This window comes from Vidua macroura, chromosome 1, assembly GCF_024509145.1.
Source record: "Vidua macroura isolate BioBank_ID:100142 chromosome 1, ASM2450914v1, whole genome shotgun sequence".
NCBI classification, from domain to species: domain Eukaryota; kingdom Metazoa; phylum Chordata; class Aves; order Passeriformes; family Viduidae; genus Vidua; species Vidua macroura.
Genome location: NC_071571.1, coordinates 83,921,604 through 83,948,590, shown reverse-complemented (window position 1 = coordinate 83,948,590; position 26,987 = coordinate 83,921,604). Strand labels below are relative to the sequence as shown.

Here is a 26,987-nt window from a genome sequence, read left to right as displayed (position 1 = left end):
TTTCACCTTAGCAGGCATCTACTGAAGAAACAGAAGACACTGTGTGTCCTAGGGACAATGGCAGAGAAGACTGATCATGCATAGGTAGGGAGCAGCCTGCCCTGATGCCAGAGAAAGGCTGATGGAAGAGGAAGGGACCATCTGTCCTCAGAACAGGAGGAAATCAAGTAAGTTAAACTGATTCAAGAGGTATTTGGTCCCCTGCCTGCTCAAGGCCCTGGTGCTACTGGGTTAATAGCAGCCTTTCCACTCTCTGAACCATAATGTCAGATCTGGTTACAGCCTCCTTGGATGAGTACCACAGGTAGGATGAGTCCTTGGGCAAGCTTCATGAGACACTTCTGAAAATAAACACACTCTACCTAAAAGCTTGGATAGATCCTGCTTTTCCAGTTTTCACTTATTTTTATGCTTTTACATTTCATTTACCACAAAATGCATTTCAAATGCCACCACTGGCTAACAGTTCAAGAATATGTATGAATCTTGTTGCATGGGATTCTGCTGCAATAGCCAGCTATGGCTGAGAGGTTGTGTTTAACTCTACCCATCACCACTGCTGTAGTTGTGGTCTAAGTCTACAAGAGACCTAATTTAACCTACTTTGAATGCATGTCTTAGACCCAAGAAGATTTTTTGTTTCTATTTCCCATATTTCAGTCTAGAAACAAGGATGTCCAGGGTCATCTTCTGTCTCATAAATCCAGATATAGCAGTATTCTTTAGAAACAAAAGAAGTTACTTATTTCTTCTAATTTAGTTAATTGTAACAAATTAGTTTTCACAGGAACAGCTAGATATGAATCAGCCAGCTGAGGTTTGCTCTACAGTACAATCATCCCAACCCTGACAAACCCCCTCTAAAGTGCACAGCAAGCCAGCAGCTAGGCTGCTTCCAGTGCTTCCAGGACTCAAGCACAGGTTTGCTCCTACCATTCTTTTGTAGATGATATTGCAGGAGGAAGTGCCTGTTGTTCCTAAATCTAACAGAAAAAAGACTTCATCTTTTTGGCTTGCTAATGATAAACCCAGCAGCTGATCTACAACTGTGTGCAGATTCTGATAATCCACCATCTCTATGTGCCTCTTAATGTGTACAAAGGACCACTGACCTGCACTGATCCCACACGTGGCAAAATCCCTTCTTTTACACCTATGACTGCAGCCACAGGGTGACAAACCATTTGTTCTTCACATGATATACAATGAAGAACATGGTATTCAGTGTTCACTATATTCCTCCTTTTATAGGTTTTGTAGAAGCAGCAATGAATCATGCAAGGAACTGTCATTTCTACTTCAAATGGAGCTGCCACCCAAAAACTTTATTTCTTGAACCTCAGTGGTGAAGCACATGATGTCATTTAATCATAGAAAGAACCAGTGTGGCATGCCTGATGCTGTGAATTCAGCAGGCTTGCTGTTGTAGCCATGCCTGTGGATAACTGCTGACTGGGAATGTTATCATCGGTTGGCCCTGTTCACACAGAATCATAGAATCAGGTTGGAAAAAATCTCTAAGATGATTGAGTTCAACCATTAACCTAGAACTGCCACAAACCCATGTCCCTAAGTGCCACATCTACACATAATACAGGTATTTTTTTCATATTCCAAAATGTATTTTGGACTAGATCAATGTTTCTATAACATTCTGTAGATGTGACCTCCCTCAGGGTCCACCTGTCTCCCTGGGAGTTTTTTGTGTAAGCTATGTACTCATCTCTCCAGCCAAGGACCGGGGAACTACCAGCTGGTGGCAGCAGCAGCTTCTCCAAGATCAGAATGTGAGGACTTCATCTTAGTTCCTGGTGACACTGTATGAAAGTAAGCAAATACACACTCCTCATTTTATAGAAACTGAGCCATTATCACTAACCTTGCAACTAATCTAACTATTTTTAAAAGAACTTTCCTTCGCTAATCCTTTGATACCTTTTGAATTTTTTGCTTAGTAGTTTGGGGTTTGTAATTGGCACTGAGAAACAAGAAGCTAAAACATGTCTCTCACTGTTGTGATGACCAGGCTGATGTTAAGGTTTTAGGATAAAGGAGGAAGAGTTCATTGCCCATAAATGCATTGCAAGTGACCTTTCTTATGGCTGTGCACTGTAAAGAGGAAAATGAAATATGGTGAGAATTAAGGGAATGTAAAGGTAATGGATTGACTGGAGTCAAAGAAAAACTGTTGAGCTGGCATCAAAGAGGAGTGTGTGTTGTTCTGGGATTCAGGTGTGATCTTATATCATCTTATACAAATATAAATACTCAAAATACATCACTGAGTGCCATCTTCAGTCACATCAACCTGTTCTTTTAAAGCTGCATCACTCTGGCAGCACATATTTTTAATCTCTTCTACTAACATATCCTTCTTTTTTTATCTCTTCATTCTTTGTCTGCTTCTCTGGATTTATGTAAAAACTCCTTATCATTGGTCCCTCAGCACTTTGTACATTGTACTATATCATGTTCCTGTCACTTCAGGAGAGCAAAAGGTCTGTGATGCTATTTAAAAACTTCAGGATCCAAAAATTATTTCACGGCACCATAAGGTTTTTGAGGCTAAGTTTCTGAAATTCCAGCATTCTGCCTTTAAAGTCTAGCTAAAGTTGGTGTCTCTTTGTTAATTTTGTGTGGTTTACACCAACATCCATCTGTTGCTTAGATGATCTACAGTGCTTTTGCTGATCCAGAGGTTAATCTGGTGCTCTGAGCAGGTAGCAAGAGACATTTGTGTGTCCTTTTGGTGCTGTGAACCAGAGTACTGGAACACCTGATGTGCTGCTTTCAGGCTCAGCTGCTGGGCACTGACAAGTGAGAGAGGTCTGGCAGCAGCCTTCAGCTTCATGAGGGATGGACTGCAGCTGAGGCAGGAGACCCCTCAGACTTTTCCAGGGGTAAAGAGACACCCATGAACTGGATACTCTGCAAAAAAGAGGCTACCTAGGGCTCAGATTCATATTGTTTTCCCCCAGTTAAAAGCAAGATTGTTGCAAGGCCTCACCAATGGCCCTGGCTCTCAGGTTATATGTAGAAGCTTAGAAAAGTTCATGATCTCAGGCCTTTAAAAATTCTAGTCATAACTGACAGAAGTCACACAAACAAAAATTTTTGTATCTAAAGTAGAGGGACCGTCAGATATTTGCCATTCCTCCAACCATTCCATGGAATACAGCTTCCTCACTGAGCAGTTACAGATTTACTTCAAAGATGATATTGTAGGACCAAAATGTGGCCAGATGTCCAGGCTGAAGGTGGAACAAGGTAAAGCATGCATTGTACTTTTATTTGGGAAGAAGTTTTAAGTGACTTCTGCCCTGTACTGGCCACATCTTGAATTTGTGTATGAGTGCAAGAATTTAAAAATACTTTTGTGTGTATGTGAGAAGGTCACCTCTGACACAGAGTTCTGTGATTCATACTTGTTGGATGCAAATGTCTTTTAGTCAGTAAGTAGCAATACATGGAAATGAACACCCTGAACATAAAAAGCTTCTCCTAAGCATGTCCAGTGCTGTGCAGACTTAAAATCAGACAGACAACCACATTCTCCATGGCTATTGTTTACCTCACTCATTCTCAAAAGCTATCACTGTGATACAATGGCTATTCATTTACCCAGGTATCCTCTGCATTTAGCTGGGCTTATCATGTCTGTTGAGTGGAGGTCACCTCAAGGATGTTGTTAGTATCTAAGTCAGTAAAAGAGATCAGCATTGCCAGATGGACTTCCAACACCAAGGAGAAGGTAATTTCAAAGGATGTGTTAACAGGAACGTAGGAATCACACATATACCTTTATAAGTTTAAATATTTCAGGAATGAACAATTTTATGTCTTTCTTCATCCTTGCTGTTTGTTGCTGAAAATGCCTTTCTTCTGAATGTCCTTCTAAAAATAAATGGTGTTGTCACTTTGGAGGATGAAAGGAGGCAAACAGAAAATGAACAGTCAAATGTGCCCAGTGAGATACTAGTAAGCATCAGGACAATTCAGGCAAAAGATGGGGAGATTAATAAATAGTTTGCCTGTTGAAAAAGTGTGTTTGCAAAGTGGCAAAGAATTAGCTAAATATAAGTCCATTTGATTCTAGGAAGGAGGCTGTGTCCTGTGCTATAAATGAAATCAATGGAGCCTACCAAGCCAACCTAGGTAAATAACTCCTTCAAAAGAATTCCAGGCCTAGAGGCTGACCTAATCCTGAGTATACCAGCAGGATAAATGAACCCTAAGATTCTAATGCCACCTATAACAATTTATCTTCAGACCTGCAGAGGAAGGCAAAAAAAGATCAGTAGAGGATAAATCATGCATCAGGAAGAATAAAATAAAATCTTTCCCAACTCCACTGAAAGCCCTGAGGCATGGAATTATTATAATGCAAATTGACAGTCATCTAATCTATTTTCTCACACACTTGGGGATACTGACACACCAGATGCCCAGGGAGTCATAATATAAGCTTAATTTTCTCTCTTCAGGCATTTTCCTATTCTATTGTGTTGTACAATTATGCCCAGAAACTTCTCAAGCTCCTTGCTACCAGACTGCAAGCTATTCCTTCCAGTGCTCAGGAGAGTATTCAATTGCTTCCTTCATCATATACCTGGAAGCCTTTAGATTTCCAGTGCAGTTGTATTCAGGATTACTCACTGTACTGCCATTTGATCATGTGATGAAGTCAATATCCCTCTCTGACATTTACTTCTCAAATATATTTATTAAGTGTTATCACAGCCCTATTTAGTCTTTGCTGAACTATACTAAACAAGAAAAAATCTTTTAATTCTCCTACAAAGATAGGACTTTTGTTCCCCTAATCATTCTAGAAATGCTTCTGTGCACTTGTTTAATTTAGGCATTAAAATTCTGGTGCATTTAAATGGAAGTAAACAATACACATATGAACTTTTTGCTGAACCAAAGGTAACTCTTTTTTTGCAAATCAGCAAAACCAAGAAAACCACTGGCCAATATTATCCTACCAGAAAAAATAAACAAACGACAAAAACCTTCCTGCCAGCCCCAGTATCAAATTGGTACTGCAGTGGGAGTTCAATCTCCAGCTAGTGGCAGATGCTTCTCTACCACAAGAAGAGACTGAGATGCTCTTCATCAACTGCACCCTGCTCCTCATGGAGCTGAGGGCTGCTGCCAGACCTGAGCTTTGCTGTCCTGTGTCACTAATAAGCCTGAAAGCTGCTCTCCAACTGAATATATAGGAGAAATATCTGCCAGAGTTCAGTCTGTTTTGCATACCCAGATGCCTCTCTAATTTGAAAGTCATTGCATCAGTCTAGGATGTCTTTATGCCCTGTAAGTGGATCAACCAGTCCTGTTCCAAGACAAGAACAGGAGAGCCTTGTCTGGTAGATGGCAGGTAAGTTCAGTGTGACTCCCGCACTTGGCCAACTGGTGAGAAGGTATAATAATGAACAAAGTTAATAGATATGTTTCTAGTATTTAAGATACTAAGGAACAGAAATTTATTAGGAATGTGTAAAGGGAGATCATGGATCAAACTTGATCTTTTTTTTTTTTTTTCAGTCAGGGAATATGTGGATAAGGACAGTCTAGATACAGGGGAAGTCTCCCCTGCAAGATGTTTTACTACCTGTTTTCCCTCAAGACTTTGTCACAGACAGGTAGAGAAATTATAAAAGAAAGGCCTCATAAAATCAGGCCTGCTCTGCTAAATTAATAGCTGGCCTCTTACTTCTTCTAAGTGCAGCTAAGTACTTTGCAAGTTGCCACACAAAAACAATCTTGGAATGAGAACTCATTAAAACAACAATCTATTCCTCGGGTTAAAAACAAGTGCACCTATATAAGCAATAAGATCTGTCCCAGGAGAATCAGTAGAAGAAGTATGTAAACTACAGATGTGCAAAATGTCATGTACTGACCAATGTGAATGTATTGTTAACCAATTAGATCTGACACAGTGCCTTCTGATAATGTTGTAAAATACAACCCGTACAATAAAGATCTGGCATTTTCCTGCATGAAGAAAATGGAGTGTCAGCTCGTTTATTACAGGAGACTTGACTTCAAGGCATCCAGAGTCCATACTGGACTAACCAAATAACTTGCTTGCTGAGGAAGCCTGGGTATGAAAAAGAACAGTTTGCTCCATCACTTCAGCTTTTTAACCCTGCAGACAGCATGGGCACAAACTGTGATGAATTTCACTACTTTCAGCACCACCAGAGCAGCACCCTGTGGCAGCAGAACCCTGTTTGGCCAGGCACAGCTATTACACCTTCCTCATCACTGAAACAACTTTCTTATAATTTCTTCATTAATCTTGTACCATTTCAGAAGGCCACAGAGGGGATGCTTGGCTCTGGCCCACCTTTGCAGAGACCTTGCTCTTTTCTTTTGGCTTCACCACTAGGTAGATACCTCAGTTATGAGAGACAGGTAAATAACTTCCATAATGTTAAATTAATGATCACAGCTCCTGCTGCCACCTGCCACAGGAACACCATGCAGAGACCTTTCAGTTTAAAACATTAATGTAGCTGACAAAAAGGCTCACGTTGCTGATTGGCAGTGTGGTTCAGTTCTGCATCTGTGCCACACCACCCTGCCTTACCTTAGGTATTCATCCAGAGGTGACCACTGAGCACCTTGTTTCACCTGACTGCCCATGGGGACTGAAGCTGCAGGCGAAGATTCTGTGACTGCCAGTTTTTGCACCAGAGCAGGAACAGTCTTCCAAGCTGTCCCATCAGGTTTCTCAGTGCCCTGTTCCATATGCTGATAAGAATTTCCATGTCTGCCTTAGCTTCTTCCCCTGCAAGTCCTGCTGGAGTCACTTTCTGATGAAGCACAGATTACTTTGTTTCCTGGAAGCCACGAGATGTCTGGATGCAGTTTGTCTGCATTTCAGAAATTTCCCAGCTCCATGGATGGGCCATCAATAGTTCAGGGGAGTGGCATTTCTGCCACACCAGAAAGCTACTAATGGAAGGCTTAGACACAGTTTTCAATAACCTATAAACTGGAGGTTTCTTCAACTGCTCAGGCAAATGTAGAAGGTAGAAGATGAATATTGGATGAACAGAACAATCTTTGACACTTCAGCCTCCACCCACTTCACATTCGCCTGGATGTCTGATCTCCAGGGAAACACTCTGTCAACAGTACTTCACAATACAGATCTCAGGGGCAGGGCATTTAGCAAGACCCAGCTGGGTATCTGCACACAGGAGAAGATCAGAGCAACTCAAAGGGTTATCACACTTGGATTGGCAAGGTCAACAGGACAGAGGGCAGGAGCAAACAAGGACAGTGTTGTGGCACCTAGGCCTCCCAGGCCATCACTGACAGTTTGCTCACAGCCCTTCATTTTCTCTCTGTTCAAAGCAGGCTGATGGAGAAGCACTGGCTACCACACACAGGTCAACTCTGCCACTATCTCCTGACATTGCTCTACGGACTCTTCAGGGAGCAAGAGGAGATCCACCTCCAGATCCTCCACTGGGAAATGTATTATGGAATATAATGCTGCTATGCACACACACTGCTTATTGCTTTACATCCTCCGTACAACACATGTAATCACACTTTGTGCCCTGCCTTCACTATTCTTCAATCCAAAACATTTCTTGTAATTTTTTTTTCTTTTCCAGTCTCTGAAGGTAAAGATGATGGGAACAGAGATTCTGGGAAGCAGCTGCTCCTTCCTGTGTTACAGAGAGTCCCAAGACGGCAGACCTACTAGGTCTAGAGGGGAGGGATGGGATATGTATATCTGCTGTACTGAAGAAAGCAAGATGGTCCCGTCATTCCCAACACAACAAACACCAAAATGTGCACACACACACACACACACACACACATATATATACACGTTATACACTTACAACTATTTTAACCATGTTTATATATCGATTTTTATAGACATTACATATGTGATTATACGTATTTAGGCAGGTAGGTGTAACTATATACGCACATGCACTTACATGCCATCGTGTCCTTACACATGCCCACAGAGCTGTCGTGTCTCTGCGTTAGGTGCGGGCTCTGTCCGTGTGCACACACGTGCGCGGAACTGCCGCGGTGTCGTTTCCCGGCCGTGTGGGCGCCCACACGCGCGCACACACACACGTAAGTGTGCAACACCTGCCCACGCACCCGCGGGTCCGTCCCGGCGCCCCTCCCCGCCGTCACCGCCCCCGGCCCGCCCGGCCGGCGGGGCCGCTGCCGCAGCGCGGGGCGGAGCGGAACGGGACGGTCCCCGCGCTGCCCGCCGGCCGCCGCCCCGCCGAGCCCCTCAGCGGCGGTGCCGCCAGGAGCGCGGGGAGCGCGGCGGGGCTGTGGCGGCGCTGCCCGGGCGGGCGGCCCCTCTCCCCGAACAAAGGGCCGAGCGCGCTGCGGGCCGGCGCGGACACAGTGGGGGCTGCGCGGGCGGGCTCCGACCCCCCCGCCCGCCTCGGGGGGAGGCGCCCGGAGCGGCGCGGGGCCCGGCCCGCCGGGAGCCGCCGGGGATTGGCTCGGCCGAGCGCGATCCGAAGGTGCCGGGGAAGCCATCTGCAGCGCAGGCGGTTTCGCCGCCGCTGTGCGGGGGGAGGGAGGGGGCTCTCCCGTGCGGGAGGCTGGGGGATTTTTTTTTTTTTTTTTGCCTTCCTACCTTTCCCCCCCGCCACCACCCTCCTTCCTTTTCACGGGATCATGGCCACGGCGGCGGGGCCGTGATGTCCGCGGGAGCAGCCCCGCTGCGGCAATGCTGCCCGCCGCAGCTCTAGGCAGGGGAGGCGTTTGAGCGGCGGCCGCGCATCCTCCGGCACCGCGGCGGCACCGCCGCCTCTCCGCGCCCGGACCGGTGGAGAGGCGCTTCGCCGCCCGCCCGCCAACAGCACACCCGCCGAGCCGGGCTTTAAATTGATAATAACGACACTAGAGCCCCACCGGCGCTCAGAAGCAGGAGGGATCGCAGAGCCGCGCACAACATGGCCACTCTGCTGCGGAAAATCGGGCTGATCCGGCTGCACAGCCGGGACACGGAGGACCCCAAGCACCACCACCACCGCAGCAGCAGCCAGCAGGGCTCCTCACTCCGCGGCAGAGGCAACCAGAAGAACAGCAGCAACAAGCCGCAGCCGCAGGGCCCCCCCGGGGGCGGCTGCAGCAGCAGCAGCAGCGAGGGCAGCCCCGGGGGCCACAAGAACAAGAAGGCGCCGGAGCCGGCCAAGCAGCCCCCGCAGCAGGCGCGCTCGGGAGTCGGCCGGGAGAAGCCGCGGGAGGTGGGAAAGGAGCCCGGCGCCGGCAAGGAGGCGGCGCAGCGGCCCGGCCCCGGCTCCGGCCCGGGGTGCGGGTCGGGGCCGGCGGCGCTGGTGCCCGCGGGCCGGCAGCAGCACTGCACGCAGGTGCGGACCCGGCGGCTGATGAAGGAGCTGCAGGACATCGCGCGGCTCAGCGACCGCTTCATCTCGGTGGAGCTGGTGGACGAGAGCCTCTTCGACTGGAACGTGAAGCTGCACCAGGTGGACAAGGACTCGGTGCTGTGGCAGGACATGAAGGAGACCAACACGGAGTACATCCTGCTCAACCTCACCTTCCCCGACAACTTTCCCTTCTCGCCGCCCTTCATGAGGGTGCTTAGCCCCCGCCTGGAGAACGGCTACGTCCTGGATGGCGGGGCCATCTGCATGGAGCTGCTCACCCCCCGCGGCTGGTCCAGCGCCTACACGGTGGAGGCCGTCATGAGGCAGTTCGCCGCCAGCCTGGTCAAGGGGCAGGTAGGGCTCCCTGCTCGGGGAGGAGCACACGCACCCATCGCTCGGGATGCGGGTCTGAGCGGTGTTCGGGTGGGAACCCCAAAGGCGGCCAGCCCGCGGCTGTCCGCCCCCAGGCCCGGTCCTCCCCGAGTACCTGGTGTCACCGGTGGGGCGAAGGCAGGGACACACGAGTTTGGCTCCGGGGTCCCTTCTCCGGTAGGTGCGGCAGAGGTGCGGGGCAGCTTAGAGGGACGAGGAGCACATGCATCCATCGTGTCCCTCCCGCCCAGCTTTTGTCCCTGTGCTTGGCTCTGCTGCCTGTGGCACGCCAAGATATCGTGCTTGTTACCCCTGATGGGCACCTCCTTCGCCCCACAGCAAAAGGGGCTCTCCGGGCTCCAGTGGGGTTTGGGATTGGTGCCTCCTGCCCTTCACCAAGCAGTCGGCCATACTCGCTGGTCCCTTGCGTGCAGTGCTGCCGCTGGCGGAGGGCGCGACGCTGGAGCTGCTGCCCCCAGGTCTTTGTCTGTGCTGTCCCGCATAGCATCCCTCCGGGGACGAGGGGCGAGCCCGGCTTTGGGGCTTGGCACACTGCGCTGAGGTGTGCCGCGGGGTCACGCCGCGAGTCGCTGCCCGAGCTGCTGGGCAAACTTGTAGAGGTTTCAAATCGTCCGGCCCGAAAGGAACAAGTCATTTGGGCTAGGTGCTGCAGCTGCAGCAGCCAGACGGCTCCTGCCAACTCTCCTCTTCAAAGGAGGTGATCGGTTCTCCCGGCAGAGGATCTAGTCTGACCTGGATCGATGCATTTTATGCTGCTTTTTTTTTTTTTTCCCCTTTTTCTCCTGCAGAATATCCGTAGAAAAGAAATATTTCATAAGCAGTTTTTAATAAATGGGCAAATAGTGCTGGTAGGCAGTAGCTCTTTATGCCTTATATTACCCTTTGTATTGTAGTGGGCAGTGCACAAATGGCTGTGACAGGGTGGTTTTCCTGTTCGCGAATGCCCTTGAACTCGGGGGACATGCACAGCTCCGTGTCTGTCAGGAAATTATACTAAGTAACTTCTTAAATTTCTATCTTCGGAAGGAGGTGGGGAAAGAGTAAATAATAACCTACTTTTTATTTGCTTGAAAATGTGGTTACTCCTGTTGCTTCTGTGGAATTGCTTGCCTGAGCAGAAGTAAAGGCTTGTTTCTTCTTAAGACTGAAATTTTGATTTTTCAACAGGCTCTTTTGTAAGTGGCTTGTCCTCCCTTTAACCTATTTGATTTGGGCCTACTGCTCCTTTTTTAAAAATCAGATAGTGTTTTTCTCTGCACTTCATTTCAATAGGTCAGTTTCCTAGGTCACCTTGGGATATAAAAAAACATCTACCAAGAAAAAAAAGAAAGTTTTAATTAACACAGAGGCTGAGATATGTTGAAGTTCTGTAGCTGCTCTTACTGCATTACACTGTTTGTTAACCTGTCAGTTTTTAGAGAGGCCGTAGTTCTTGTTATTTGTTACAAAAATTAAGAAGTACAATTCTAAATTCTCTCATTTTGTAACAATTCAGCCTCTTTCTGCAGTGTTGAAGTTAAAGGGGTTCAGTGAATATTTACTGGGATCATAAAATGGCTCAGTGAAGAGAAGCACTGAATTGTTTTATTAGTAATAAATTCTGAGCTATATAATCTGACAATTTTCTTCCCTAAATCACTTATGAGATTTCCAGAAAGTCATAGCAGTTTTTGATTATCAGAGGATGTTCATGTGTGCATCATTAATAAACACATTTAAAAAGCAAGAGTTTCAATAACATTCTTCCAGAAGTTTGCAAAGTCAATTATGACAAAAAGAGAACTGGATTAAAAAAAAAAAAAAAGGCAGAAATAAACTGCTGACAGTAACTTAGTAGTTAAATTGATATAACATGGCACATGTCAACCTCTCAGATTGTTCAATCCAAGTGGAAAGGTTATTAGGCAGTGCAGCCAATACATTTATTTTCTGGGTTAGAGAGATCTTGCCTGTGATGGGTTTGCCGACCTGTCACCGTTGCTGGGTTCTGTGTCATGGGAGCCACGTTTCTGTAATTGCACTCCTCTCGTTATGTAATCCCCACTCCATTGCATAATAGGGCTCAAAATACGACTGGCGCTCCCCTATCCCTGTTTCATTTTACAGGTGATCCACTTTAGACCAGTTAGTTTTTAAAAATAAAAATGGAGCCAACGGAGCATCGAGGGCTGAGGTGCTGCATTCCCCAGCGCTGTGTGGCCAGGTTTGGGTGACTCCTGCCATGCCGTGGGCAGTCTTGGTGCCTGCAAGGAGCCATCCTGAACAAATAGCCATGGCTGTCACCAGGTTAATTGTGTAGGTTCTGTAAGCAGCCTGCAACCTGCAATAGCATGAAATATTCAAGGTGCGGTTCATCAGCAAGACTGGAAGGGTGAGGGTCATTCTCCATCGCCTCAGAATGAGTCTGCCTGAGCAAATGGAAGCAGCCATTGGGCTCAGGGGGAGATGGGGCACTGCATCCACCAGTGAGTCAAAGGGACCTTCCAGAGAAATGTCACTGGTTCCCAGCAGTGATTTAGCATGAAATCACCATGAATACTCCAGCCTGTGACGCATCCAAGAGTGCGCCTGGCTGGCACGGGTGCCAGTGTGAGTGGGCAGGGCTGAGTGTTCTGCTGGCACACCTTCCTCCCTGGGGCAGTTCAGGGGATCGAACCAAGGTGGCTCATTTCGTTGGACATTTCTCATCAGTCCCATTTTGCTGAGCTAGCTGTGGCACTGTCATTCTCTGCTGGTTCTTAGAGGAGAAACAGCACTTCTTGGTCTCCTGGTAGAGCTAGTAGTAGCTGTGAGCATGTATGACCTTCTGTTTTTTGACAAAGCAATCCAAAAGCAGATAAAATTAACATTGAAAATGCATTCTCAGTTAAGATTCTTGACAAACTCAAAAGTTTTTTCATGGATTTCACAGATCTTTTAGCAGAGTAGAAGAGAAATTGAGATAAGTCATTCTGACATCTCATGGGATGTCACTCAGGAGTTGTGTCTGTACAGAAACTTAAGCGTGCAACAGAGAAATTAAGAGTTAGCACTTTTCTGTTACTTTTCAGCATTGTACTTGTAAATGGCGAAACCTGTGTCCAAGTTCCCAGACCTGAGCATGCCTCCCAGGGCTTGGATTTTAAAGCACGGTTGCTGTTTCTCTAGATTTCACCAAGCAGGAACCATACGCCTCAGGTGACCTTGCTTGAGAGATGCCCTACCTTATGGCATTCACACTCTAGCTTCCCATCATGAATCTAGCATTTTATTTTTAGATTTTTTTTGTCTGTAAATAAAAATGTTCAAAATGGAAGAGAAATTACTTTTGTTTGAATATAACAATTCAACAGCCCCAAATTGAACTTTTTTTTCCCCCCAGTTTTCAAGGAAAAAATGTTAATTAACAAACAAGTTGGGGTTTGTTTGGTTGGTTGCTTCAGCTATTCAGCTGAGAAAATCAATTATTCACACAGCTCTAGTCGGTATCTTGAGGGGAATTCTCAGTACATCAAAGGCCAAAGACTGTTTATCTGTCTGGGATCCAGAATACTATTTTAAAAAACTTGGTGTTGTCCTTAACTCAACTGTAGCCTTGCTTTTAAAGGGATGACTTTGTACTTGCTTCCTGCACAGTCAGCTGCTCGCTGGCTCCTGTCATCACAGGCAAGAGCTTGACCCTGCTGAGCCAGCGAAACAGTCGCCGTAAGCCGCCACAGAGCTGGGGTGCCAGCCAGGGAGGTGGGGTAATGCTAATGAAATAATTTAAATACCAGTTGTTTATCATCCTGGAGGCAACTGTTTGACATGTCTGTCTAGGCAGAGCTTCCCTTGACTGTCTCTCTGTGTCTGTCCAGGCCATTGAGATGGTCCATGGAGCATTACTCCTTCTTAGCCCTTTAAAATGATTTATTCATCATTTCAGAGAGAGGTTTAAAAATTAGTCAATTGCTCTCCACTTCCAGATAATGGTGTCATTGTCATAATAATATCAATAATTGAAGGAAAGAAGGAAGGAGGAATGGTACTGGTTGTAGGGGAGGGGTGTCACAGCAGGACGTTCATCATGGCTCTCCTTGAGTGATAATGCACACAGATGAGACCAGTGCCCAGGTTTCAGGGAGGAGGAACCTCTCTCATTTGAAAACATGGTAGATGATGTGGTCCCAAAGGAAAAGGGGCGGACTTTGTCCAGAACTAAGAGAGGGTTTTGTGTCTTCTAATAGATATGTTGTTTCTCACTGGACAGAATGGTTTGATGGACATTTAAAAGAGGACAAAGCTATATACACCAGTGTCCAAGTAATGTATCAAGGTTTTGGTTTTTTTTTTCTTTTTTTGAGAACAACAAACAGAGCTGCATCTGATGTCTTGGGGACTTCAGATGTAAGCTTGCAGTAGTGCTGACCAGTAGATGCCTTGTCCTCTTTTTTACAAGTCCCTTGTTCTGTCCATGGAGGCTGGGGACTGGACTGCCAGACAAGGCAGCTGTCAGGTAACTGTCAGCTCTGCAGATTGTCATGAAAAAAAGGTCCTCGTTTTGAGGGAAGCACTCCCTTGTTCTTTCAGTGAATAGGAGGAGCATAAAAATTTTTCAGGATTCTTGCAGAGAATAGAAGAAACATAGAAATTTTGCCAGGACATATTACAATAGGAACAGTATACTCCTAATTCTGAGTATTGTTGCTGTTGTGGGCTTCTATATAATGATTTAAATAAAAATCAAAAGATAGTTTATAGTAAAGCTTTACTTTTGTATCAGAAAAGTTCCTGAATTCAAATAAAAGTTGTTGGTGTCTTTGATCCCTACATTGTAACGTCAGAAATACCTCAGTGGAACCCTCTTTGTTTGCTTCAAATGCTGTGTGCCCTGTATGACTATTGAATGGATTTGTCTCTCCATTTTAAAGATTCAAATATCCTAGCTGAGTTTTACCAGATTAAAACAGCAGAAATTGGCTTGTTTTATGGCAAACAGCTAGAGAAGGTAGCTGTTAATCATAGTCTAAATTACTCCCTCTTCATCCTTCCAAACAAAAGTGTGATGGCAGATGGGACTTGCACGGTGTCCAGGAGGTCAGCAGACTCCGGGTCTTTCAAATATGTATAGCAGAAATTAATTGCAGATCCATGGGTTTTCATACTCCAGATGCTGGGTTTGAGCAGTGTAGCCATGAATAAATTAGCTAATCTCAAAGGCTGCAGAAATGTACAGAGAGCACAGTGGTCTCTGAATTATCTGGAGCCATTGTGTCCTATTAGGACCTTAAAAAATTGAATTGTTTTACTTTTTGCTTTTGATTAGTTGCCTGAGAAAGCTATGATGGTTATCCTCAAGAGGGGAAATGTTGCTTTAGGTCCATGGGTGAAAAACATTGAGTCATATACAAGGATGACAGAGGAGACCAAATCTGTGTTAGGGCACTTGTTTCCCATGAAAAGGTATAAATGCTGGGCCAAAGAGATAACAGAATATTGTTTGTCTACAGAGGAAAATCAGATGTATTGGCCTTCTAAGATGTCTCTTTCATTCCATTAGAGAAACATAGGATTGGAAGCTGAAGTTTAAGTGGGAGCATATGTATTGAGATGCTGGACCTGATAAACAGGCTGGAAAAAATAATTGTTAATGTGTACTCTGATAAATTGATGTTCTGACCATCCACTATTATTATGTAAATATTCAACTGAGAGGAATGAAGACACCAGGATTCCAACTCATTGAAATAGGAGGTTGGTTTAATTCTTTTAAAAAGCAGAGGGACCATAATCTCCATTTTTCTCCTTCAAAGCATAAAAATGAAAATTTTAAAATACTTTCAACTATCCCTATTATTGTTAAAATAGTTATCAAATAAATGAAATCCCTAAATTAAGCCAAATACTAATTTTAAAACATGTTTTTATTCTTCTTGGCAATACTTAGCTGATCTCCTAAATAAAAATTTGAAAGAATTGTGGCTTTGGATTTTGTGAGAAAATTGAATTTGCTGAAAAGAGCAAGATTCTTCTTCCCTGAATTATATAAGAAGTGTTCATTTTCTTCAGTGTGAGTGTTCAGGCAGAGAGAACCATGTAGTATTGGGGTGCTTTGTCAGATAATTCTTTGAAAATTGTATTTTTTCAAATGCAGAAAGCCGTGCAGACATCACGAAGGGTGATGTCCTGAAGGAGTAACCTAAATAACCCACTTTCTATTGTGAGGAGGATTTACTTTTCCTTTTACAGGCTAGCCTTGAAAATATGCAGCTTTCCTAGCATCCACACATGGATTTCCATGCATGACCAGATACTTCAGACTGAAGACTGGTAACTCCACAGTAATTCAGCTCCTCATATCCTGGGAGTCTGATTGCCAGGCATGATCTGTGGCATGTCCCCCTGTGGGCATCTGCTCTCACAAAGTGGGACGGTGGTTAAGTAACATAATATTTACTGCGTTTCTTTTTCCCGTCTCAGCTCCTCTGGGCTGGTGGGAGTCAGTGAAGGGCTCTTCTTTTCCTTGACGTATTCAGTCCTTCACATGCAGTTTCCAGTTTTCTCTTGTAAATGCCAAAAAAGGTAATGCTGACATTCAGTGCAAAGGGAGATGGGCGGTGGGAGGATTGCTGGGTGCAGTTCCTCTGCAGTTAAACAGGGAGAACCTCAGATGCTGTGGTAGTTATGCTGGCTGAATGGCTCAAAGTGTGTCTTAACTGTAAGGTGCACAGGATCCAGTTGTCGCACTTGTAAATGGAATAGCAGGTTTCTCTTGGATGTCACTGTATTTTTTGAAAGTGCGAGGTCTGGTCTGTGTTGTACTCCACAGATCATTTCTGGATGCTGCTGGGCATTACACATTGGCCTTTAACTCCATCTGGAAACTGCAGTAACTGAGATCCTGGAAGTCTCAGGACAAGCTTTACAGGAACAATGTGATACTGTTACCTAACCCGGCTCACAGTGAAATGCACTGGGAATGGAAAGTACCTGAGCTAGGGAGAAGCGTAGGTGTGCTTTGATGAAAGTGAATTTGTAGTCTTTAGTGCTGTGCACAGAACAGGTAAGTAGGCACCAAACTACAGATGTTCAGGTGATTCCTCTTCTGAAACAGGATCAAGGTGCCAGTCTGATTTGCCCCGTTCCCATTAAAAGTCACGCTGAGGAAGGATACATCAGGCATGTCTGTCCCCAGCCACGCGTGGCAGATGCGTGCCTGGCTCATGCACGTGCAGAGTCTGCCCTTGGAAAATGTCTTTTTATCTGCTTCACGATCTTGTGCATTTTCTTTGTTTAAATCGATGATCCTCATCGATTTAATCCTTTGCTGCACAGTCTCTCCGAAACCCATGGAACTGCAGTGACTCCTTGATAGAGTTACAAGTCAGTTATAATCCCAAACCTGCTTTCAAAGATGAGTGAAGATAAACCCGAGGAAGGAAGACATAAGCCTGTGTTATGAAATGGCCCGGAGCTCAGATGCTTGTCATAGTCAGGCTTTATGAGCTGTGGAATGACTTGGTATTTCTCATGTTTCTAGGCTTGTGCTGCAAATGGTAACAAGCCCCCAGCTGCAGTGAGAAGGAGTTGTTTCCGTAATACATGTCCATGAAAAAACCAAAGCAACGCGAAAGATAAGAAATTGAAATTAGTTTTTCAAATTTTCTATGAATTTTTATAAATACTAGATTTTCTGTAAATTTGACAGTATTATTTCCATTAAAATATACCTGGCATCGAAGTGTTCTATAATTATTTGTGGGAGGACGTTGGAGCACTTAGCCTGTGAAACAGTGATCTGAGTTTATCTTCCAGGTTTTGCCACTGACTTCAAGTGTAGTCATGGGCAAGTCATATAACTTCACTATATTCCTCTTTCCCACACGTAAAGTACAGACAAATTTATAAATGACACAAAGGTTATTTGAGGATATGTGCTTGAAGCACTGAGAGGGCTCTCTGAGTAGATGTCCATGTGCATCAGTATGAAACATACTGCAGTCAAGAGATTGGCACATTCATATAAATAGCAGTAGAAAAGCACATCCACTTGTGACTCTGATCTTACTAAGTTTGGGTTTAACTCGATTAGATGTTCCCAGAGGCAACCTGCTTTTTACTTCTGTTTTGTTCTTGTTTTTTTTCTTTTAGCATTGTAAAACTTAGGGGAATGTGAAGGTAGGCATTGTTGTGGTGCCTTTGCCTTTACAGCCTGTCACAAAGGATGTTTGGGTTGGCTTTGCTTTGGTTGGGTTCACACCCATGACTGTGTTTGACTTGGGTGGCTTCAGGTTCCTGATGTGGAGGATCTGTGGGCTTATGCAGAGTTGCTGTCATGTTCCCATCCTTCTCACCTGGACTGGCCCTCAGGAACTCTGCCAGTGCCTGATTCCACAGAGGGGTACTCCAGGGAGCTCAGCAAAAGACTGAGAATACATAGCAGAGAAAACATCCCTCTGTCACCTAGACAAGTAAGTGCACTTCTGATGGCAGGGAACAGGGACTGTCTCTTTTGACAGAAGCCCACCATGTTGTCATACCTTCAGCCCTGGAGATGCTTGAGTCACCAGTAACGTAGCCAGCCACCCAAATTTTCTTATTCTTTTGCCAGCACAGAGTTTGTCCCACCCAGAAAATGCAGGGAGGGAGTTTCTTAACCCTCATCTGTGCTGAAATCACACTGCCAGCTCGGTGCTGACTTAGGGAAAGACGAGGGAGAGCAGCACAGTGCTCTGTAGCTGTCAGACAGAGATTGGGGCTGTAAGCGTTTGTATCGATTAAGAGCTACTGGCACCAGGCTACTGGCACAGACAAATGAGCATGAATAATTACTCAGCTGCAACTCAGATTTCTTTTTCCTGGACAAAGAACAGTTATGCTCCCAGAAGGCACAATTTAAAGGATGCTTTAAAGTTAGAACTTGCTATGTTTTCACTTCTCTTATGGATAATTCTTAAAAAGGAGACCAAAAAAGGCATGGAATTCCTGCTTTGTAAATTACACATTTGCAGGAAAACCTCCTTGTTTTAATTCACTTATGCAACAGCATTATGAGTATTTGTCTGTATCACTTTCTATACTGCTTTATTTTAGCTATAGCTAATAATCATATACAGTGCAATATAAATTGTGTGCAGTTTTTGAGACATGATTAACTGTGCCTCATCAGTAGATGAAGGAAAAAAATTATAAACCGTGTAATTGGGGGGAGAGACTGTGTATATTGCGCTCTAACAGCGATGTTGTGACACATTGCAATCACTGCACTGAGAGCATGACAGTACTCACTTCAGCATCACTCTGCTTTTGAATGTGTCTCTAAAGCCAGTGGAAATATTTTCCTCTGAAAGCTTGTTTAAATATTCTAGGATGAGGCTGGTTCAGGCTTAAGCACTGAGTGCCTCTGTTCCTTATCAGAAAATGTTTGAGTATGTTTGTATAGAATAGTTGGGGCCCAAAGCTGTTAGTCACTGGCACATTATGGAACATGTTACATACTGGAAACTCATAGCATGCTTCAGTGTTTAGGAAATTCATGGATTTTGTGTCATACATGGAGAAACCTGGCACAACAGACTTGGAAAATGGGCATATCGTTGTGGGTCCTGTCCATGGTGGGATCGCCATAGATGCTGTGCCTGGCATAGTGACTCTCTGCAGTCTTTTGTGTGCTTCTCTCTCTCTGCTTGTTTTCCGTCTCTTGACATTTACCTAGGGTTGGGTCAGCAGAACCTGCTGTAGAGATCTGTTAAGAGATGGAGACAGAAAAGGAAATTGCAGCCATCCATGTGTCCTTACGCTAGCTTACATGATGGGCCAAGGTTAGCCCCACGTGCAGAAGGCTTGTGCGATTTGCCCTTGGGAGACCAACCTGGAGTTATTTGCATTGCCAGGACGAAGGAAAGTACACAGGGCTGAGGAGATTGCATTAAGAGCTGTGCTAACAACACGAAGGTTTGCCTGCTTCTGAGTCTCTTAGCTGTGCACTACTGGAAATTTACACAGCTTTTTGTTCGCTGGTCCAGGTAAAACGCCTGGATGTGACTGAAGGTTTGCTGTGACACCTCAGAGATCCACAGCACAGAAGCTTACATTGTTTCCACAATAACATGAGGCCTGTAAGGGCTCATGGCTGTGTACATTAAAGCTCTGAAAATCTGGGACCTAATAAAGCAGGGAGTAGCATCAGGAGTGGACTGAGCACAACCTTGAAGGGTTCAGGACCTGGCTGTGCAGTGCCACAGTGACCTGTGTTGGCAGTTCATCTCCAAGCATCTAAGCTGGACTTGGAGAGCACCACATGTCCCTTTCAGCCATACTTTTGGTGATTGTATGATCCTGTGGAAGATTGACCTCTGTTACATAGCCCTGTCCTCCTAGGGAGTGCCAACAGGACACACACAGAAGCATACCTGGTACTGTCCTAAAGTCATTGGGTTTGGATCTGGGAGTTACTATCATTTATTTGACAAGAGAGGGAACTCCGTTTGCCCAGAGAAATCCTCTTGAGGCTGTCCTGACTCGGGAAGGACCAGAAGAAATGGCAAGATTGATTGTCATGACACCATAGGCCAGCTGTGGGTAAGGTAAATATATGGTCATAGTGGGCTCAAGAGTTTCAGGCTTTATATTTTGTTTCTGTAGAGGACATAACTCTGTCTTCGGACTACTTTGTGATCTGGTGATGCTGGGGAAGAATTGACATGGCACATTGCTGACAGTGGTACTGACAGATTTTAAAGGGCTAATAGTTGTTGAGTTGGATATTTTTGAGGATATGCTTCAGTGTCACAGAACATTATGAAGGGGAGATGTGTTCACAGAGACTACTGTGGCATCACTTGGAAGTAAAGAAGCTGCCAGATTTGCCCACAGAGGTCCATAGATGTGAATGCGTCATGTTTTAACCTCAGCTGCCAACCAAATACTACACAGTCACTCCCTCACCTCATCCCCTGGCTGGCTGGGGAGGAGAATCAGAAAAAATGAGTAAAAACTTGTGGGTTAAGATAAGGAGTTTGATAACTGAAACTAAGTGAAATAGAATACTAATAATAATAACAAACACCCCAACTGTAATTAAAGACAGAGAGACACAAAAAAAACCCACAAGAAAACCAAGTGATGCACAATACCATTACTCACCACCCACTGACAGATGCCCAGCCCCATCCCCAAGCAGTGATTGGCCCCTCCCAGCCAACTCTCCCTAGTTAATGTACTGGGCATGATGTTCTATGATGTGGAACGTCCCTTTGGCCCGTTCAGTTCAGCTGTCCTGGCCATATTCCCTCTTGGCTTCTTGTGTGCCTGCGCACTGGTAGAGCACAAGGCACTGTGAAAAATCCTTGGCTTAGTGTGAGCATTGCTCAGCATCAACTAAAACATAGGGGTGTTATCAATATCATTCTCATGCTGAATTCAAACCACCACTTCTACTAGAAAGAAAATGAACTCTATTACAACTGGAACCAGGACAGGGGGACAAATCATGAGATTCACCTTGGGTCATTTGCTGAACGTGGCAGGAGGGAGTGGTTGGTCCCTCGGTACAGCTGGGGTCCTGAGAAGGCTGCCCACAGCAGATCGTGTTCCAGGAGGTCTTTCTGCCCGCCATTATCAGGGTTATAGACTGGATGCTTACCAGCTGTTTGTGCAGGCTCATTAGTTTGGGCAAAGCCCGGATGAGTGGCATGCGATCGCTCACTGTGCCACGCAGGCTGGCCACAGCAGGAGCACGAGCGAGGGAGGAGGCTGAGCGCAGCACACGTCCCCCTGCGCTTCAGCGCGGCTGCATAAAAACCAGTTGGGTGCTGTGGCATTGCTTTCACCTTTCATATGTTTCTAGCTTGTTAAAATTATATCTTGATAAGTACATGAAGTCACAGCAGATGGTAAAATCTGAAACGTTCTCTCCAACTCTTTAATTAGGTTTTCAGTTATTCCTTTATGAAAGGCACTCTGCGAGTGTCTGAAAGTATTGCGAGTATTTAAATAAGCTCCTGGAGCAACTTCTCAGAGCCGAAGTCGACAGTGATGTCTTTATGAAAGGCTTTCTTGGGTTTTTGCTGTTGTGTTTAACCTCTTGTGGAATGTTTTGATCTTGTTCAGATACCAGTTTGATATCTTTCCTTGATGTGGTGCTGGACACATAAAAAGTTGGCCATGCAAATGATCTGTATTCCTTACCCCAGCAGTAGTGACACATGTGGTTTGGGGATTGGTCAAAATGCAGTTGTGCCCAACAGAGCTGTGGACAGCACATATTTACATACTGTATTTACCATCACTGCCATGTTTACATAATGCAGCAGCTCACAGGCTCCTGTCCAGAGTTAAAATGACTGCATGTTTAAGTAGCAGGCTGAAAATAAACTGTAGTCAGGGCTGGTAGCGGTGCCTGGTAAAACATTTGACACTTTCTTCTATAATTGCGTCCAAAATGACATTTTACTTAAATTTGGGAAGAATTTTTTGAGAATGGCAAAAAACTAAAAATCAGTAAGACAGTAGATACCACCCAAGTATATGCTTGAAAACATCTGAAGTTGGTCAGCTGAAATTCCAGCCTTCTTTCTTTTTACCCCAGGTTTACTTGAGGCAGCAAATAGAGAATCTTTCAGTCTAGGACATTAAATTTTATCCAAATTATAAACAGCTGACAGGATGTTGGTTAATAAGAGACAGTGCTGACCATGCCACCCATAGTTCCTGTATAAGCATAGAAATACATGGACTGCAGCAGGGTAGAATTAGCTGGCCTTTGATGGTGCAGTTCACATACAACCTCTATATGGTACCAGAGTGGAAGTCGATTTAATGATCTGTTGCATTAATAACAGAAAGGTTTCAGAATAAACTCATGAAATTATGTTTCTTTCATCTGATATGGCTCCAGTAACATTTTACGTGATATGATGATCTTTACCGCATCATTATGACACCAGAGAATTCTTACGTTCCTGCTTTGAAAGCTGTGCATAGTCGAAACCAAACGTGAGCTGTTCACAATGCAAAAGTCCTACTTTTAGGTACAACTTAGTATTATTATTTTGTAAAAGCTAAGTGAGATGTGAATCATACTGTCCTAGGTGCTATGCATATAATTCAGAAAGTATCAAAGACTTAAAGGATAAGAAATAATGTGCAAAACACAGGAGATGACAAATGGATCTAATCCAGAAATTAGGAAGCAGAGTAAATTTATATTTTCTTTCAAAAGTATTTCATCAATGAGATTTTGAGGACAGCATTTTCTGTGCTGATTTAATCTTCTGTTGCACTTTGTTTTTTCTTTTCCTATGTTTCTCTGAGTGTGCTTCCAACAAAAGCTCAGATTAGGAAGAAATTACTAAATGTTTTGTAACAACAAAAATACTCCTGCAGAATAATTATGATTGATAATTATATATGATATAATTATGTATTATAATTATGGAATAAGATTTTAAAAATATGTTACCCAGCTTTATTTAATTATTCCATCTGTCACAACTAAAAAATGAGCATTTTTTAGTTAGAAAATTTATGATCGAGACTCAGTTGAGAACCATTCAGATCATCCTTATTTAGGACATATTAATTGCTGAATTTGTGTGGAGATGTAGAGGGTATCTTGCTGTTTGGTCTATCAAGGGAATTTAAAGAGGAAATAGATTTCTAGTCCGTAAATGGCAGCTAGGGAGAAAGGCAAGGAAAAGCATCGACAGGTAAAACAGATGTTTTGGGGAAAAACAAATGGGTATAAATTGACTGTGAGTAAATCGAGGTGGGAATTGGAGGATATTTGTAATCTTTGGTTAAGGTATGCTGTGAGAGAGAGCTCAAACTGCACCGAAAAATTATTTGTTGAGCAGGAGTAGGAAACAGCTTTTTGTTTCATGTGTCCATAGTTTTACTGTAACAGGAGCAGTGCTGAACACAATATTGTGCAATATTGTGACAGCTTTTTAGATAGAAATTGTTTGTCCACACTGCAGACTAATCTTACTCATTTTAGTCTGTAAAAGTAAATTTGATACTCTGAGGACAGATTTTGCTTTCTTTTTCCCCATTTCCTCCCTTTTCTTCTCTCCGTATACCTGACTATTTTCTCAGTATTTGTTGCATGCTATTGCAAATGCCAATTTTTGGTTTAAATTCCAAATTGACAGTAAAATCAGGAAAGTAAAAGATGATTTTTGAGCTAAAGAACATAAAAAAATGAGAACATACTAAGTTGGTTCTTAATAATTGTAACACTGTAATATGGTATCCGCTCATCAAATACAATTCAATATTAAAAAGTGCAGTCTGTCAAACAATTACTAAAATTAATAGACTAGTGACTTTAATAAACTTCTATTTTGTAACAAATCCAGTAGGCATAAATATTTTAAAGGTATTTATTTTATTTTAATTATTTTGTTTAAAGGTATTCATTGTTGTAGAGTGGTATTAATCTGCAGCTGTAATTCTTTCTTTTATCTCTGTTGGTTGGTAATTGACACAGACCAGTGTGAAAAATAAGGTAAGATATTGATAACTCAGTAAAAGTCTCTACTGCCAAACAAGGGTTTGAACTTTCATACAGCTGTGCAGTTAGAGGTAATATAATAATATAATAACAGCAGGGTAATAAAAATGCAGTATATGCAAATGGGTATGTTTTCATTCATTATCAAACTTGGCATGAAGGGGTAAAAAACAAATTAGAACTTTCGATTTAAGATGGAGGCAAGTTGGTTTAAGGCGCTCCGTTTAGAAGGGGCAGAGCTGTTCGTTTCTCACGAGTCGGTCGCGGGAAGAAGGACGGAGTGTGTCCCGCGGGATGGATGGCACCTTTGGTGTCCCTGCGCGGTGGCAGCGGGGGTGAGGCGCGGACAGCCCTGAGCGCAGCCGTGCCCGGGCAGTCGCTGTCTGCCAGCCCCCGGCGGGGCAGGAGGGGTGGGCAGGAGGGGCCTCAGCCAAGCATGGAGTGCCGGGGGTGTCCGGGAGCAGCCGAGAGGGAGGCGAGCCCGAGGCACGGCCGCAGCAGCAGCCGCGGGTTGCTTCAAGCGGGGCAGCGTGCCAGCACAGGGGCTCGCCGGGAAGGAACAGCCCCCCAGATGCCTTCTTTCTTTCTTGGTTTTTTTTTTTTTTTTCTTGGTTTTTTTTTTTTTTTTTTTCCATCTTCTTACCCGTTCACTGAATATCATTTTAAAACATCTCTGATAATGCATTTGTCTGTTCAGGTTTGGGAACTATGCTTGCTGGAACCTGTAAATGAATGCCTCTCGTCCTGATGAGTTGAAAAGTTAAGCTGTGGTTTCCAGATGTGTGTTCACATCTTTAATGAAGGTTTTCTTTTTGTGTTTGGTGCAGGGCCGTATCTGCAGAAAAGCTGGCAAATCAAAAAAGTCATTCAGTCGAAAGGAAGCTGAAGCAACATTTAAGAGTTTGGTGAAGACCCATGAAAAATATGGGTGGGTCACCCCGCCCGTCTCTGATGGCTGATGTTAGCAACCTGCACTTGACAAAAATGCTGAATAAAAGTACTGTGACATCTCCTCAGTGCTGTACACCGCCCATCTTTTTCTACTTCAGCTTCAGTTACATACCATGAATGTCAAGGAGACATCTAAGTTATTTATGAACAGATGTGTTTACAGAGGGAGAGAAAAAAAAAATGCTGTGTAGGATTATATTTCAAGACTGGAGAATGGTCATCATTGAAGTCACTTGAGCGGATGCTGAGATTGCGTCATTTGCCCCCATACAGCCCACATTGTCTTCAGCTTCTTTCCATGACAGCAGCACCAAACAGCAGTACTGGAAAGTCTATCCATTACTGCTCAGTTCATTTAAATGTAAATGAAACAGTTAATATTTAATAGGGAAGCAGTGCATTGCAGGTACATGTTTGCTGTGCTGTTTATCTTTGTCTCCTAGCAGGTCAACATAACTTGAAGATTTGTCTTTATGTGGAACTGTGGTCTGCTGTGACTAAATTTAGACCTCATTTGTGCTCTATATATGACCTTTAATTCATAAATGAGACCAGAATTAAAATGCTGAAAGGTCCTAGTGTTGAAAAATTATTAAGTGGAATCACCCAACCGGTTACAATGTGCTCTCTGTGCTGATATTGTGATGTGCTGTTCAGAAATAAACCAGTGCAGTTAGCTGAAGGTTAGGTGGTTTTTTAAAACATGTCCACACCAGAGCTCAGAGGGGTTGGTTGGTGGTAGCAGAAAAATGATTACCCTGGTGGTACCTTCTGCAGTAGCATGTGGCCTGTCAGTTCTTCAAAACAGCAAAACAAATGAGTGGAAATGGACAAAGCAACCTTAAAATTTTATCTGTTTAATTTTGAAATGATATGCCAGTAACAGAGTAAAAATTTTCAAGACAAATGGAACATGGTTTGTAAGATGACTTGCATGACTGGAATTTTTCTTTTTTATTTTTACTCAATAGACATTGTATGTACTTAGAGCCCAGTATCTGAGAAAACCCACTGATGTATATAAATGTCCTATTATTTAATCATTAAAATTTAAGTTTTCTGGTAAACAGATTGAAAAAACCAACTTTCTAAGGGACTCCATAAAAGCTGAAGGTAATGTTAAGAATGGTATAGAAAAGCATTTAAAAATGTGGATTCCGAATGGAAAATCGTATTGGACACGTGCTGAATAAAATCACCAGTATCGTTTCTGTTGCCTCAGGAATTCAATCATTTTGGCAAGCTTTTGTATTCAAAGTAATGGGTTTTCTTTTGTGAGATTCTAAGCACCATTTAGATGTATCTGTCGTGGTGGTATTTTAATTGAAAGTAGGACAGTATTGATTGTAAGACTGATTTGGAGGGGGAAAGCAGTGTGTGTTTGGAAGCACTTTCCATTATACGGCTAATGCAAGAACAAATCGAAATGGTTGACCAGTTTCTGTTTGTATTACAGCAACATTGGAGACTGTACAGAGAGCTTGGGGGTCTGAAGTTTGATTTAAAACTACACGCAGCATAGAAGAACAAAAGGAGTACAATGGAGTTCAAACACAAGAGAAGAAGCAGCAGAGCAGATATCCTTGCAGTGCTGGTGCAAAAACACTGTTCAGTGAGGCTGTCGAGCTTTGTCAGATAGATAGAGAGAAAAATAATCAAAGCCTTCACCAAAAGGAATATGCAGGTAGAGCCACTCAGTTTTGTGGGCACTGCAAGAACCTCGTTTCTTGCGCTTCTGATCTCCATCAGTAGTCACTTCTCTTTCTCCTCTG

The 26,987-nt window shown here is 44.0% G+C and overlaps 1 protein-coding gene across 1 annotated transcript; it reads left to right on the top strand.

The window, feature by feature from the left end:
* Positions 1–8,350: 8,350 nt before the first annotated feature.
* On the top strand, positions 8,351–26,424 carry UBE2QL1 (ubiquitin conjugating enzyme E2 Q family like 1). Its single transcript, XM_053999920.1, has 2 exons — positions 8,351–9,752; positions 25,092–26,424. The coding sequence occupies exons 1-2, from the start codon at positions 8,964–8,966 to the stop codon at positions 25,221–25,223; spliced, it is 921 nt and encodes a 306-aa protein (XP_053855895.1). The 5' UTR covers positions 8,351–8,963; the 3' UTR covers positions 25,224–26,424.
* The last annotated feature ends 563 nt before the right edge of the window (positions 26,425–26,987 follow it).